We start from the raw sequence: 16,345 nt of genomic DNA, 5'->3' as shown, positions 1-16,345 counted from the left end.
GAACGATGTGTTGAAGGTTGCCGTGGGTGGGTGTATGGTATGGGGTGGGTGTATGGTATGGGGTGGGTGTATGGTATGGGGTGGGTGTATGGTATTGGGTGGGTGTATGGGTGGGAAGGAGGGGGCGTGGCACATGTTCTGACTTGTCACTTCACACTTGATCGTCTCACTGACTCGTCTCTGCTGGTGTACCATGTATCAGTGTGTATGAGTGTACCATCTACCAGTGTTCCAGTGTACCATGTATCAGTGTGTATCAGTGTACCATCTACCAGTGTTCCAGTGTACCATCTTGTGTATGTGTCAGTATGTATGACTCTTGCGAGTTTCTAGAACTTCCTTAGGCAAGTGAGTTTGTTCAAAATTGCCTGTGTCCACCCAGCAGTGAACTGGGTACCTGGTATGATACGATGGTAGTCTGAATTTGAACCTTAAACGCCTGACAGGCGACCGGTTGTATTCTCCACAGGAGTGTTCTGTACTCGTTGACCAGGGGTAATATGTCAGCGCTTTGAGCATGCAATGTGCATGGATAATCGTGCAATATAAATGAACTACAATGTATTATTATGCCGTATCAGTGTACCATGTATCAGGGTACTGTCTACCAGTGTATATGTCAATATGCCATTTATCTGTGTACCATGTACCATGTATCAGGGTACTGTCTACCAGTGTATATGGCAATATGCCATTTATCTGTGTACCATGTACCATGTATCAGGGTACTGTCTACCAGTGTATATGTCAATATGCCATTTATCTGTGTACCATGTACCATGTATCAGGGTACTGTCTACCAGTGTATATGTCAATATGCCATTTATCTGTGTACCATGTACCATGTATCAGGGTACTGTCTACCAGTGTATATGTCAATATGCCATTTATCTGTGTACCATGTACCATGTATCAGGGTACTGTCTACCAGTGTATATGTCAATATGCCATTTATCTGTGTACCATGTACCATGTATCAGGGTACTGTCTACCAGTGTATATGTCAATATGCCATTTATCTGTGTACCATGTACCATGTATCAGGGTACTGTCGACAAGGAGAAACATTGTGTGTTGCACCACTGTCCTGTCATGAAAGTTTGCTGTTTTCACCACAAATATTTCCCTATTGAATAAACAAGTGATTTATCTCCGCTTTGCAAAACGAAGTGTGTTGCCATGGCTACCTGGATAAACTAAAGCTGTGTAAAAAGTGTGTTGCTATGGCAACCTGTGTAGGAAAATGTTGTGATTGTGCACATTTGATAAATAAAGAATGACACACGACTGTGTTTTGATATCAATATTATCAACGCAAGCTGATAAAAGTTCTGAGCCGATTCTAGGAAAAGGAAACTTTTACTTTATTGACTGATAAACCGGGTATCAAAGGACAAGAGAATGAGGTTCTGTTTATCATACACAATCATTTGTGTAACATTTTGAAGTAATAATCAGCGATAGCCAGTGTCACGAGTGTATAAAGTATAGTTGACCGGCTTCTGTAGCAGAGACGTTAATGATGTCCACTCGTTGTAATATCATGTTAACCCTTGATGTCACAATGTTGGCTCAGCAATTTTATTGTAGTGATAACGCCAAGGGTGTTTATTTGGGATGATAGCTAACAAATACTAGATACATTATTGTAAGTATCATACTTTGTGAAGTGTTCAAAGGGAGGTAAGTCTGTGTGTTTTAGCCCCTGTCAAAGGGAGGTAAGTCTGTGTGTTGTTAGCCCCTGTCAAAGGGAGGTAAGTCTGTGTTGTGTTAACTCTTCCTCTTCACCTGCATGTGTGTGCTCTGTGTTTTCAATGTGTATTTATCTCTAATACAAGCGTACACAAGCACAAGGGTTAAACAACTGCACTTTAACCACAAATCTATCTTCAAAATTTGAGTATACACTTTAAGGGATTTTGGTAAATGAAATGATCGCTACGGTAACTCTTTAGCAAACCCTTGTGCTTGAAACAGATGATGTTGTTTAACTCGTGTTGTAGATTATGTCATCATTCCATACTTTCTGTCTCTAACATCCGGATTTACTTGGTTCAATGCAGACACCTTGGTTCAGGTTTTTGATGATTTTGAATTAAAAAATAGTGTATTGCTGGAGGAATACGTCACTAAAAGATCAAAATTGTATGTGGCTGAACCATGTACTTATTCAGAGATTGATATTGTCACTTGTTGAACCAGATGTATTTTGGGACCAAAATTACATTTTTAGAATCATAGCGTTTCCAGACCGAAATTATATGTCCTGTAGACCAATTGTTTAGAGACAGAAAGTCTGGATCGGTGAAGTAGCACATTACATTGTCAGCAGTGTTCTTCAGGCCTTCCAGTAAAAAGTCCGAATGTTCCGACCTCGTGAATAACTTGCCGCTTGACTTCTGTACCAGATATGCATTCTACATTTAACATTGCTAGCTTGTAAATGCATCATCTGGTATCTGATGCAAGTGTGCATTGCCATCACCATGGTTACCATTAACCGCTCAACTCAGACTTCATCTTAATTCAGCAAATAACTTGGAAGGACTAATTCATGCCAACATATCGCCATGGTTACCTGTTAATGTTTGGAAATCAAGATGGCTGAAGATGACTCCCTGTAGTTCACCTGCATGTTGACTGACAACGCTAACCTTTGACCTGTGTCTACATCTGCATGTTGTTGTTACCATGGTTACTGAGTCAATAAATGATGTCTGAAGCATGTTGTCTCCTCATTCTTTGTGTATCTCTCACTGTAACCATAGAAACCACCTGTATTTCTCTGTTCCCCATTCTTTCGGGGTTGCATGTTCTGTATCATGAGTAACCATAGCAACCAACTGTAACCATTAACATGATTATCCATGTAAGCCTGACTGTAATCTCTGATCACACTTACAATAAAAAGGTGTGTCTGTGTAAGCCTGCATGTAACCTGAGACACGTGACCTTTCTTCAAACCATAACCTATATGTTGCCATAGCAACCATTAAACAGTGTATCCCTGTAAGCCTGTTTGTAATCTGTGAGGTAAGACCTAGCTTCATACAGTATATTTTAAGTTACCATAGCAACCACAAATTGGTGTAATCAGATTGTAAGCTGTGATGTAACCATTACAGTACATCTAGTCTTGTGGTCATAATGTGATATCACTTCTTTATGAAATAGTGTCAGACAGCGATGTCAGGTTACCATAGCAACATAATTCAATATCCTGTTACATTGAGCATGTCACGGAGCCTCAGCTGATCATTGTGGAGTGAATCAGGGAACTATATACATGATGCGTGTCACCTGAATATATTGCAGGCATTTCACATTGCCTTACCAATGTCAGATATATATAACCTATCAATCAAAAATGATGTGTCACAATACTGATATGAAATATCATATATCACCATATAGATTTCAGCGAACCAATACAAGATGTATATTACATGCAACAAGATGATGCTACAAGATATAGGATATATATCACCATAGCGATACAGGATGTATATCACCATAGCGATACAAGATGTATATCACCATAGCGATACAAGATGTATATCACCATAGCGATGCAGGATGTAGATCACCATAGCGATACAGGATGTATCTCACCATAGCGATACAAGATGTAGATCACAATAACGATACAAGATTTATATCACCATAACGATGCAGGATGTACATCACCATAGCGATACAAGATGTATATCACAATAACGATACAAGATTTATATCACCATAACGATACAGGATGTATATCACCATAGCGATACAGGATGTATATCACCATAACGATACAGGATGTTTATCACCATAACGATACAGGATGTATGTCACCATAAGGATACAGGATGTATGTCATCATAGCGATACAGGATGTATATCACCATAACAATACAAGATGTATATCACCATAGCGATACAGGATGTATATCACCATAGCGATACAGGATGTATATCACCATAACGATACAGGATGTATATCACCATAACGATACAGGATGTATATCACCATAGCGATACAGGATGTATGTCACCATAACGATACAGGATGTATGTCATCATAGCGATACAGGATGTATATCACCCTAACAATACAAGATGTATATCACCATAGCGATACAGGATGTATATCACCATAGCGATACAGGATGTATATCACCATAACGATACAAGATGTATATCACCATAGCGATACAAGATGTATATCACCATAACGATACAGGATGTATATCACCATAACGATACAGGATGTATATCACCATAGCGATACAGGATATATATCACCATAACGATACAGGATGTATATCACCATAACGATACAGGATGTATATCACCATAACGATACAAGATGTATATCACCATAACGATACAGGATGTATATCACCATAGTGATACAGGATGTGTATCACCATAACTATACAGGATGTATATCACCATAGCGATACAAGATGTATATCACCATAGCGATACAAGATGTATATCACCATAGCGATACAAGATGTTTATCACCATAGCGATACAAGATGTATATCACCATAGCGATACAAGATGTTTATCACCATAGCGATACAGGATGTATATCAGCGATACAGGATGTTTATCACCATCACATTGCAAGATATATGTTATCATACATATGCAAGGTTTACATCTCCGTATGAGTTTGTTGAATGCTTCCTATTGCCTGAGATGTGTGATGTTCTGCCCAGAACTTGGTCTGTGGTCTGCTCTGCCACACTGTTGATCAGTTTGGGTCCTGGGAAACACATGATGGTGAATGTAGTAAAGTTACAGATCTTCACAACAAGCGACAGAGTAGCAGATGGGGAGGGGCACCAAAATCCACCCTTTGCTTAAAAAACATCATCATCACCATCATCATCATCATTCAGGTCATATTATTACTTTCATTGTCTTGTGTAGTAGCAGCTTGCTGGTCATGCTTCCTCTTGGGTTAGTGAGTGTCTGTGTGTCTCTTCTAGGCTGTGTGTCTCCTCTAGGCTGTGTGGTCTGTGACAGGCTGTGTGGTCTGTGAGAGGCTGTTTGTGTGTCTGTAAGATTCAGGTGGATTTGCCTGTGTATGTGTCTGCCTGAATGTGTCTGGGTATATGTGAGTGTCTGGGTATATGTGCCTGTGTGAGTGTCTGGTATATGTTTGTGTCTGGGTATATGTGTGTCTGGGTATATGTGTCTGTGTGAGTGTCTGGTATATGTGAGTGTCTGGGTATATGTGAGTGTCTGTGTGAGCTTCTGCCTGAATGTGTGTATGTGTGAATGTCAGGATATATGACGTGTGTGTGAACGTGTCTGGCTAACTGCTGTCTCAGTGTGCCAGCCCCTCACCACGTATCACGCACCATTACACCCTGCCATCACACCACCCTACCCTATCACCTCACCGTGAGACCACCCCACCACCACCACCTTACCCCCACCACCTCACTGTCACACCGTCACACCGTCACCCCACCGCCACCCACCATCACACCACCTTACCCCCACCACCTCACCGTGAGACCACCCCACCACCACCCACCACACCACCACCCACCATCACACCACCTTACCCCCACCACCTCACTGTCACACCATCACCCCACCGCCACCCATCATCACACCACCTTACCCCCACCACCTCACCGTCCACACACCCACCCCACCCACCGCCACCCACCACCAGCTGTACAGCACCTCAGTCAACCAGTCAGCAGCAATCTTAGACAGTGCTAACAGGTATCTGCTGCAACCTACATCTCTCGGTGCTACAGACAGTATGCTTAGTAAGTGACCATACGCTACAGACAATATGCTTAGTAAGTGACCATACGCTACTGACAGTATGCTTAGTAAGTGACCATATGCTACAGACAATATGCTTAGTAAGTGACCATACGCTACTGACAGTATGCTTAGTAAGTGACCATACGCTACAGACAATATGCTTAGTAAGTGACCATATGCTACAGACAGTATGCTTAGTAAGTGACCATACGCTACAGACAATATGCTTAGTAAGTGACCATATGCTACAGACAATATGCTTAGTAAGTGACCATATGCTACAGACAATATGCTTAGTAAGTGACCATATGCTACAGACAATATGCTTAGTAAGTGACCATATGCTACAGACAGTATGCTTAGTAAGTGACCATATGCTACAGACAGTATGCTACAGACAGTAGTACGATACGGTTAGTAAGCTACAGGCAGTATGCTACAGTTAGTATGCTACATGCAGTATGCTACAGTTAGTATGCTACATGCAGTATGCTACAGACCGTAGTGCGATACGGTTAGTAAGCTACAGTTAGTATGCTACAGACCGTAGTACGATACGGTTAGTAAGCTACATGCAGTATGCTACAGGCAGTATCCTACAGACCGTAGTGCGATACGGTTAGTAAGCTACAGGCAGTATGCTACAGTTAGTATGCTACAGACCGTAGTACGATACGGTTAGTAAGCTACATGCAGTATGCTACAGACCGTAGTGCGATACTGTTAGTAAGCTACAGGCAGTATGCTACAGTTAGTAAGCTACAGGCAGTATGCTACAGACAGTACGATACGGTTAGTAAGCTACAGGCAGTATGCTACAGACCATAGTACAATACGGTTAGTAAGCTACAGGCAGTATGCTACAGGCCGTAGTACGATACGGTTAGTAAGCTACAGTTCACTACAGGCAGTATGCTATAGTTTGCTACAGTTAGTATGCTACAGACCGTACACTAATGTTGGTATGCTACAGACAGTATGTGGTCGGTACAGACCCGGGTTCGAATCCCCACATAGTGAAACCAAAGTGTGAAGCCCATTTCTGGTGTCCCCGCCTTGATATTGCTGGAATATTGCTAACAGCGACGTAAAACCTAACTGACAGACAGTACGCTATGTTCATTATGCTACAGACAATATGCTAGGGAACAACCGCTATCGTTAGTACATCAAAGACTGTGTGCTATGATTAGTACACTACAGACCTTGTGCTACAGACAGTTCGCTACAGTATGCTACAGTCAGGAGCACCATGAGATGTCTGTCCAGTACATAAGAAACCTTTGGTTCAGCATTTGTTAACATTTCTGACAAGTGACGAGTCGTTCCAAATTGTAGTGAATGCCTGTGAGCAGTGTTTCCAGTCATGTCTGTAACCATTGCATCATCACATTTGATGTTGGTGCGATTTCCTGGCAGTGTGGTTAGCTGGTTGTCATGGCAACGTACAACCACTATCGACACTTCCGCGTGAACGCACACAAATTTCGGCCCCATTTTTCATCTCATTTTCTGTTTTCATAAATTCACTATTTTTTCCAATTTCACCATCAATGTTTGGTTGCGTTCAGCTGTGGCTTGGGTGTTGAGTGGAGGCACTAACTTTCTCTCACTAACTAAGGTACAGGGCGAGTTGACGCTGACTAACTCTGGTACAGGGCTAGATTACACTAACTAACTCTGGTACAGGGCTAGATGATGCTGACTAACTCGGGAACAGGGCGAAATGACACTGTCTAGCTCTGGTACAGGGCTAGATGACGCTGACTAACTCGGGAACAGGGCGAAATGACACTGACTAGCTCTGGTACAGGGCGAGTTGACGCTGAAGGACTCTGGTACAGGGCTAGATGATGCTGACTAACTCTGGTACAGGGCTAGATGATGCTGACTAACTCTGGTACAGGGCGAGTTGACGCTGAAGAACTCTGGTACAGGGCTAGATGACACTAACTAACTCTGGTACAGGGCTAGATGATGCTGACTAACTCTGGTACAGGGCTAGATGATGCTGACTAACTCTGGTACAGGGCGAGTTGACGCTGAAGAACTCTGGTACAGGGCTAGATTACACTAACTAACTCTGGTACAGGGCTAGATGATGCTGACTAACTCGGGAACAGGGCGAAATGACACTGACTAGCTCTGGTACAGGGCTAGATGACGCTGACTAACTCGGGTACAGGGCTAGATGACGCTGACTAACTGGGGTACAGGGCGAGATGACGCTGACTAACTCGGGTACAGGGCTAGATGACGCTGACTAACTCGGGTACAGGGCTAGATGACGCTGACCAACTGGGGTATAGGGCTAGATGACGCTGACTAACTCGGGTACAGGGCTAGATGACGCTGACTGCCTCGGGAACAGGGCGAAATGACGCTGACTAACTCGGGTACAGGGCAAGATGAAGCTGACTGACTCGGGAACAGGGCTAGATGACGCTGACTAACTGGGGTACAGGGCTAGATGACACTGACTAACTCGGGTACAGGGCAAGATGACGCTGACTAACTCGGGTACAGGGCTAGATGACGCTGACTAACTGGGGTACAGGGCGAGATGACGCTGACTAACTCGGGAACAGGGCGAAATGACACTGATGAACTCGGATACAGGGCTAGATGATGCTGACTAACTCGGGTATAGGGCTAGATGACACTGACGAACTCTGGTACAGGGCTAGATGACACTGACTAACTCGGGTACAGGGCGAGATGACGCTGATGAACTCGGGTACAGGGCTAGATGACGCTGACTAACTCGGGTACAGGGCAAGATGAAGCTGACTGACTCGGGAACAGGGCTAGATGACGCTGACTAACTGGGGTACAGGGCTAGATGACGCTGACTCACTCGGGTACAGGGCAAGATGACGCTGACTAACTCTGGTACAGGGCGAGATGACGCTGACTAACTGGGGTACAGGGCGAGATGACGCTGACTAACTCGGGAACAGGGCGAAATGACACTGATGAACTCGGGTACAGGGCTAGATGATGCTGACTAACTCGGGTATAGGGCTAGATGACACTGACGAACTCTGGTACAGGGCTAGATGACACTGACTAACTCGGGTACAGGGCAAGATGACGCTGACTGACTCGGGAACAGGGCGAAATGACACTGACTATGTCTGGTACAGGGCTAGATGATGCTGACTGACTCGGGTACAGGGCTAGATGATGCTGACTAACTCTGGTACAGGGCAAGATGACGCTGACTGACTCGGGAACAGGGCAAAATGACCCTGACTAACTCGGGTACAGGGCGAAATGACACTGACTAACTTGGGTACAGGGCAAGATAATGCTGACTGACTCGGGAACAGGGCGAAATGACACTTACTAGCTCTGGTACAGAGCTAGATGACCCTGACTAACTTGGGTACAGGGCGAGATGACCCTGACTAACTCGGGTACAGGGCTAGATGACGCTGACTAACTCAGGTATAGGGCTAGATGACACTGATGAACTCTGGTACAGGGCTAGATGATGCTGACTAACTCGGGTATAGGACTAGATGACACTGAGGAACTCTGGTACAGGGCTAGATGATGCTGACTAACTCGGGTATAGGACTAGATGACACTGAGGAACTCTTGTACAGGGCTAGATGACACTGACTAACTCGGGTACAGGGCGAGATGACGCTGATGAACTCGGGTACAGGGCTAGATGATGCTGACTAACTCGGGTATAGGGCTAGATGACACTGATTAACTCTGGTACAGGGCCAGATGACACTGACAAACTCGGGTACAGGGCGAGATGACACCGACTAACTCAGGTACAGGGCGAGATGACGCTGACGAACTTGGGTACAGGTCTTGATGACACTGACTAACTCTGGTACAGGGCTAGATGACGCTGACGAACTCTGGTACAGGGCGAGATGATGCTGACTAACTCTGGTACAGGGCTAGATGACGCTGACGAACTCGGGTACAGGGCTAGATGACACTGACGAACTCTGGTATAGGGCATAGATGACACTGACTAACTCTGGTACAGGGCTAGATGACACTGACGAACTATGATAAAGGGCTAGATGACGCTGACGAACTCTGGTACAGGGCGAGATGATGCTGACTAACTCTGGTACAGGGCTAGATGACACTGACTATCTCTGGTACAGGGCTAGATGACACTGACGAACTCTGGTATAGGGCGAGATGACCCTGACTAACTCTGGTACAGGGCTAGATGACACTGACGAACTCTGGTATAGGGCATAGATGACACTGACTAACTCTGGTACAGGGCTAGATGACACTGACGAACTATGATACAGGGCGGGATGACGCTGACTCACTCTGGTACAGGGCTAGATGACACTGACTAACCATGATACAGAACGCTCTCACTCTGGTACAGGGCTAGATGACACTGACTAACTCTGGTACGGGGCAAGATGACGCTCACTAGCTCTCTAACTCTGGTACAGAGCGAGATGCTGCTTACTCTATAGTTGCTAAGCAACTAGGTTGTCATATATCACAGTGGATATTGGATGTCGTATCAATGTGGGTATTGGATGTCATATATCAGGGTGGGCATTTGATGTCAAATCAGGGTGGGTATTGGATGTCATATATCAGGGTGGATATTTGATGTCATATCAGGGTGGACATTGGATGTCATCAGGGTGGGTATTGGATGTCATATATCAGGGTGGGTATTGGATGTCATATCAGGGTGGATATTGGATGTCATATATCAGGGTGGGCATTGGATGTCATATATCAGGGTGGGCATTGGATGTCATATATCAGGGTGGGTATTGGATGTCATATATCAGGGTGGATATTTGATGTCATATATCAGGGTGGATATTGGATGTCATATATCAGGCTGGGCATTGGATGTCAAATCAGGGTGGGTATTGGATGTCATATATCAGGGTGGATATTGGATGTCATATATCAGGGTGGGTATTGGATGTGATATCAGGGTGGATATTGGATGTCATATATCAGGGTGGGTATTGGATGTCATATATCAGGGTGGGTATTGGATGTGATATCAGGGTGGATATTGGATGTCATATATCAGGGTGGGCATTGGATGTCATATATCAGGGTGGGTATTGGATGTGATATCAGGGTGGATATTGGATGTCATATATCAGGGTGGATATTGGATGTCATATATCAGGGTGGGTATTGGATGTCATATATCAGGGTGGATATTGGATGCCATAAGTCAGGGTGGGTATTGGATGTCATTTATGTCAGGATGGCTATTGGATGTCATATATCAGGGTGGGTATGGGGCACTATCATATAGTCACTATGTTGATTGTTGTAGAGAAGGTTGTGAAGTGCTGACTCTTCAGAATACACCTTCCACCATTACAACACTCAAGTTTCCCCGACAGCCACCCCATACCTCTGTCCTTGTAGACTGGTCTTGAGTTGAGTCTGGTAGACGTCTGTGTTATGCATGTAAACATGAAACAGTGCAGTTCTAAATCTTGAGCTTGAATTCCTAAACATATCTTCATACAGAACACATTGTCAAAATATATTCATACATGCAGCACCTAATCTTTCACAGAGTGATAGTTATCAAAGTTACAACACAGTTACCTTAATTACAACGTAGTTACCATAGTTACAACATAGTTGCCATGGTTACCACACTGTAGTCTTTTAACTGGGAGGGTGTCAGAGTATCATTGCCATGGTTACATCTTGAGATTGGAGGGTAGGACAAAAACCCTACCGGACAAAATCCGATAAGACAAAATGTCTGCACACTGCGGACAAAGTCCGGATTTTGTCCAAAGAAATTTTGTCCCATGGGATTTTGTATGCTTGGGATTTTGTCAGTCCCCCTTGAGATATGTGTGTGGCAACGAGTCACATCAGAAGGTCTGCCACACCTTGTATTGTTTCAGGAGGATCAGTACGAACTAGTTCCACTTGTTGACTTTTGTAAACACAATACAGAGAGAGCTGGGTTGTTTGGTGAAGCCTGGTGCAACTGTCACAGCTAACACTGAGGACTTGTAAAGACAGGCTTGTGATGTCAGACTTGTAAAGACAGGCTTGTGATGTCAGACTTGTAAAGACAGGCTTGTAATGTCAGACTTGTAAAGACAGGCTTGTGAGGTCAGACTTGTAAAGACAGGTTTGTGATGTCAGACTTGTGAAGACAGGCTTGTGATGTCAGACTTGTAAAGACAGGCTTGTGAGGTCAGACTTGTAAAGACAGGCTTATGAGGTCAGACTTGTAAAGACAGGCTTATGAGGTCAGACTTGTAAAGACAGGTTTGTGATGTCAGACTTGTAAAGACAGGCTTATGAGGTCAGACTTGTGAAGACAGGCTTATGAGGTCAGACTTGTAAAGACAGGCTTGTGAGGTCAGACTTGTAAAGACAGGTTTGTGAGGTCAGACTTGTGAAGACAGGCTTATGAGGTCAGACTTGTAAAGACAGGTTTGTGAGGTCAGACTTGTGAAGACAGGCTTGTGAGGTCAGACTTGTAAAGACAGGCTTGTTAGGTTAAACTTGAGTGAGGGCTGAACGAGATCAAAGTCATTGATTGATTTACTGTCTGTCAACATTATACTATCCACACAAGGGACAGTGAGGTGGGGAAGCATGTAGACTACCACAGACACAGGCGTTACATTGTTTATGGTTATGATGATTGACTTATGTTGCATATTGCAGTGCTGACTGACTCTTACTTACTATATTACAGGGATGATTGACTTTAATGTTGTATATTGCAGTGCTCACTGATGGTTACTTCGTGTATTACAGAGATGACTCACTTTAATGTTGTATATTGCAGTGCTCACTGACGGTTACTTCATGTATTACAGGGCTGACTGACTTTAATGTTGTATATTGCACTGTACTGTTGTATATTGCAGTGCTTGACGGTTACTTCATGTATTACAGGGCTGACTGACTTTAATGTTCACTGACGGTTACTTCATATATTACAGGGCTGACTGACTTTAATGTTGTATATTGCGTGCTCACTGTATACTTCATGCAGGGATGATGACTGACTGTTACGTTGTATATTGCAGGGCTGACTGACTGTTACGTTGTATATTGCAGGGCTGACTGACTGTTACGTTGTATATTGCAGGGCTGACTGACTGTTACGTTGTATATTGCAGGGCTGACTGACTGTTACGTTGTATATTGCAGGGCTGACTAACTTTAATGTTGTATATTGCAGGGATTACTGAGTTCAATGTTGTATATTGCAGGGCAGCTTACATCTCCTATGGCGGACTGCTGATGAGACTCAAGGGTGACCCCAACAATCTACACGGGTTTGAAGTTGATTCTCATGTTTATCTCATGATGAAGAAGCTGGCTTTCTGAGGTTGTCACGGCAACAGGTTGTCATTTTTGTGTGTACTCAGCATCTATTGTATTACTGATGTATGAGCGCACAGATGTCAGACTCTGGTTGCCAGGGTCACAGTTGAACTCCAAGGAGGTCAACCCACACAAGGTCACTCAAGACAAGAATCCTTTCATAAGACTGAAGCGCCCAGCATGCAAAGTAAAGTTTTTAGATCCCCTTCTTCAAATCTAGATGTTTGGTAAGTCACTGGAAAGTACATCTCCTGAGAATTATAGAAATCTGACCTTTATGTCAAAGCATATTTTCACTGAGAACTATAAGTTTCAGTGACCCATTGAAGTCCCGATGTATTAGTCAGTGTGGCAGACAGGAGACCTGTCGGTCTCTGTTGGTGATGGGTTTTATTGGGCCCTGTAGGTAGGTCAAGGCACTTCATGAGACATTAGTACGTCCAGTGGCAAACAATGTTTCATACTTTTTTTGAATGGTCTCATGGTTGTCAGTTGACAGTAACGAACCGAAATTCTTGCAGGAATAACAAATTTCCGATCAAACCACCCCACATTAGCCAACTACTATAACTGTCCACAGCTCGCTGTGACAGCCAATCATGCTTGTACACTTGGTCCGATCAATTAAATTGCCCTGCACAATTTGGGACCAGAACTTGTTCTTGAATATACGCTTGTTACCAGACATCTGGTGCCGGAAGTTCAACTGAGAACCAGCTTAGTACTGCAAAAGACTTACAGGCCCTATTTCACTCTGTAAAGAGTATCAAAAATTTTCTAGGGAAAGCAAAATATTTCACTCAAGCCAAACTTCCAGGTTCAGGCTGTGTGGTAACTGGGAGGCGTCCTATGTCTGACCCTGTGTGGTGCTGTGCAATAGATGCTTTCACTGTACATAGTCTCATCACAATAAACATTTTATCATCAACCCGTATATTCTGTATTTCTGTCACATTTGTCCTGCATCCTCTTATTGGCCACCTCCACTGGTCTTTACCTCAAGTATAACAAGTGTATCACTGTATCAACACTGTATCAACACTGACAGCTGAGTGTAACACTGTATCAACACTGACAGCTGAGTATAACACTGTATCAACACTGCCAGCTGAGTATAACACTGTATCAACACTGACAGCTGAGTATAACACTGTATCAACACTGCCAGCTGAGTATAACACTGTATCAACACTGCCAGCTGAGTATAACACTGTATCAACACTGCCAGCTGAGTATAACACTGTATCAACACTGCCAGCTGGGTATAACACTGTATCAACACTGACAGCTGGGTATAACACTGTATCAACACTGACAGCTGAGTATAACACTGTATCAACACTGACAGCTGAGTATAACACTGTATCAACACTGACAGCTGAGTATAACACTGTATCAACACTGACAGCTGAGTATAACACTGTATCAACACTGACAGCTGAGTATAACACTGTATCAACACTGACAGCTGAGTATAACACTGTATCAACACTGACAGCTGAGTATAACACTGTATCAACACTGGCAGCTGAGTATAACACTGTATCAACACTTACAACTTAGTATAACACTGTATCAACACTGGTAGTTGGGTGTAACACTGTATCAACACTGACAGCTGAGTATAACACTGTATCAACACTGACAGCTGGGTGTAACACTGTATCAACACTGGAAGCTGAGTATAACACTGTATCAACACTGGAAGCTGAGTATAACACTGTATCAACACTGACAGCTGAGTATAACACTGTATCAGGACTGACAGCTGAGTATAACACTGTATCAACACTGACAGCTGAGTATAACACTGTATCAACACTGACAGCTGAGTATAACACTGTATCAACACTGACAGCTGAGTATAACACTGTATCAACTAGAGCTGTGTATCGTGGCCTAAGTGGCGAGACGATATATCCCGATACCATTTTAATGAGGCGAGACGATATATCATGAAAGTATTGGCAAGGAACCTGCGAGATGATTATCATCACGATACAATGGTGCCAATACGATACGTATCCCGATACTTTACAATTTCTAAAAACAGAACAGATATGACAGATAAAATGACTGAGACATTATTTGTTATACAGTAGAACTTGTCTCACATTCACACACACACACACACACACACACACACACACACACACACACACACACACACACACACACACACACACGTAAAAAGTAGTTGATCTAATGAAGTTTCAGCATTTAAAGCTCAAGAAAGTACAGTCAAACATATTCAGTTTACCTTGATCTAATGTATATACATTTTAAACTGAAGTGTCCCTTGGGGAGTTGTGTTTCTACACCAATGCTTTCACAAGCAATTCAATGTAATTTATATCATCATTGACAAAACTCTTAAGTCTTTCTAAATTTTATCTTATCTTTGTTCTCTTTCTTAACATCGTTCATAGTTGTTAATAAATGGCGGTATTTGTCAAACAACTATACATATTTCATTTACAGTTCACAGAGTTTGAAAAATGTTCAGTCTTTTACAAATAGAACAGATACAAGCAAATTCTTTTCATCATAATGTGCTGAGTCACTTACATTCAAACTGTTAAGCTTTCTAACTTTGTTTAGTTTTGTTAGTGAACTACGTAAGTAGTATCGGGATATATCGTCTCTTGTGGCGATACATCGATGTATCATGGACCCTCGCGATATAAATATCCTGATATATTGCCTAAATGTGGCTTGTATCGATGCACTCGTATCGCCTAGTTGACGATGCAAACAACGATACTATCGATGAATCGTTACACTAGTATCAACACTGACAGCTGAGTATAACACTGTATCAACACTGACAGCTGGGTATAACACTGTATCAACACTGACAGCTGAGTATAACACTGTATCAACACTAACAGCTGAGTACAACACTGTATCAACACTAACAGCTGAGTATAACACTGTATCAACACTTGACAGCTGAGTATAACACTATCAACACTGACAGCTGTGTATAACACTGTATCAACACTAACAGCTGAGTATAACACTGTATCAACACTGACAGCTGAGTGTAACACCGTATCAACACTGACAGCTGAGTAGAATGTTACCACTTGCAGGATGGATGGAGTAAGAATTTCGTACTTCGCTCATATGATGACATGAGTGTGTAGGTGTGGCTGCATGTACTAGCCCAGACTTGAGGTGGTTTTAAGAGATGCCATGGCACAGTTAA

The 16,345-nt window shown here is 43.2% G+C and overlaps 1 protein-coding gene and 1 long non-coding RNA gene across 2 annotated transcripts in view; both read left to right on the top strand.

Annotated features, from left to right (window-relative positions):
- LOC124265690 (DNA-directed RNA polymerases I, II, and III subunit RPABC3-like) overlaps window positions 1–14,062 on the top strand; it is a 53,078-nt gene extending 39,016 nt beyond the window's left edge. The window contains exon 4 of the mRNA XM_046700492.1: window positions 13,020–14,062. Within this exon, the coding sequence (XP_046556448.1) occupies window positions 13,020–13,137 (118 nt within the window). The 3' untranslated portion in view covers window positions 13,138–14,062. The remainder of the gene's footprint in view (window positions 1–13,019) is intronic.
- LOC124265698 lies at window positions 10,182–12,303 on the top strand. The gene is made up of 2 exons (XR_006895506.1): window positions 10,182–12,172; window positions 12,257–12,303. It is a non-coding gene; the product is annotated as an uncharacterized LOC124265698 (long non-coding RNA).
- Window positions 14,063–16,345: the final 2,283 nt, after the last annotated feature.

Source organism: Haliotis rubra, unplaced genomic scaffold (assembly GCF_003918875.1).
Source record: "Haliotis rubra isolate DU_JTF1 unplaced genomic scaffold, ASM391887v1 Scf1215, whole genome shotgun sequence".
NCBI classification, from domain to species: Eukaryota; Metazoa; Mollusca; class Gastropoda; order Lepetellida; family Haliotidae; genus Haliotis; species Haliotis rubra.
The sequence above is the reverse complement of the archived record's forward strand: the minus strand, read 5'-3'. Positions and strand labels throughout refer to the sequence as shown.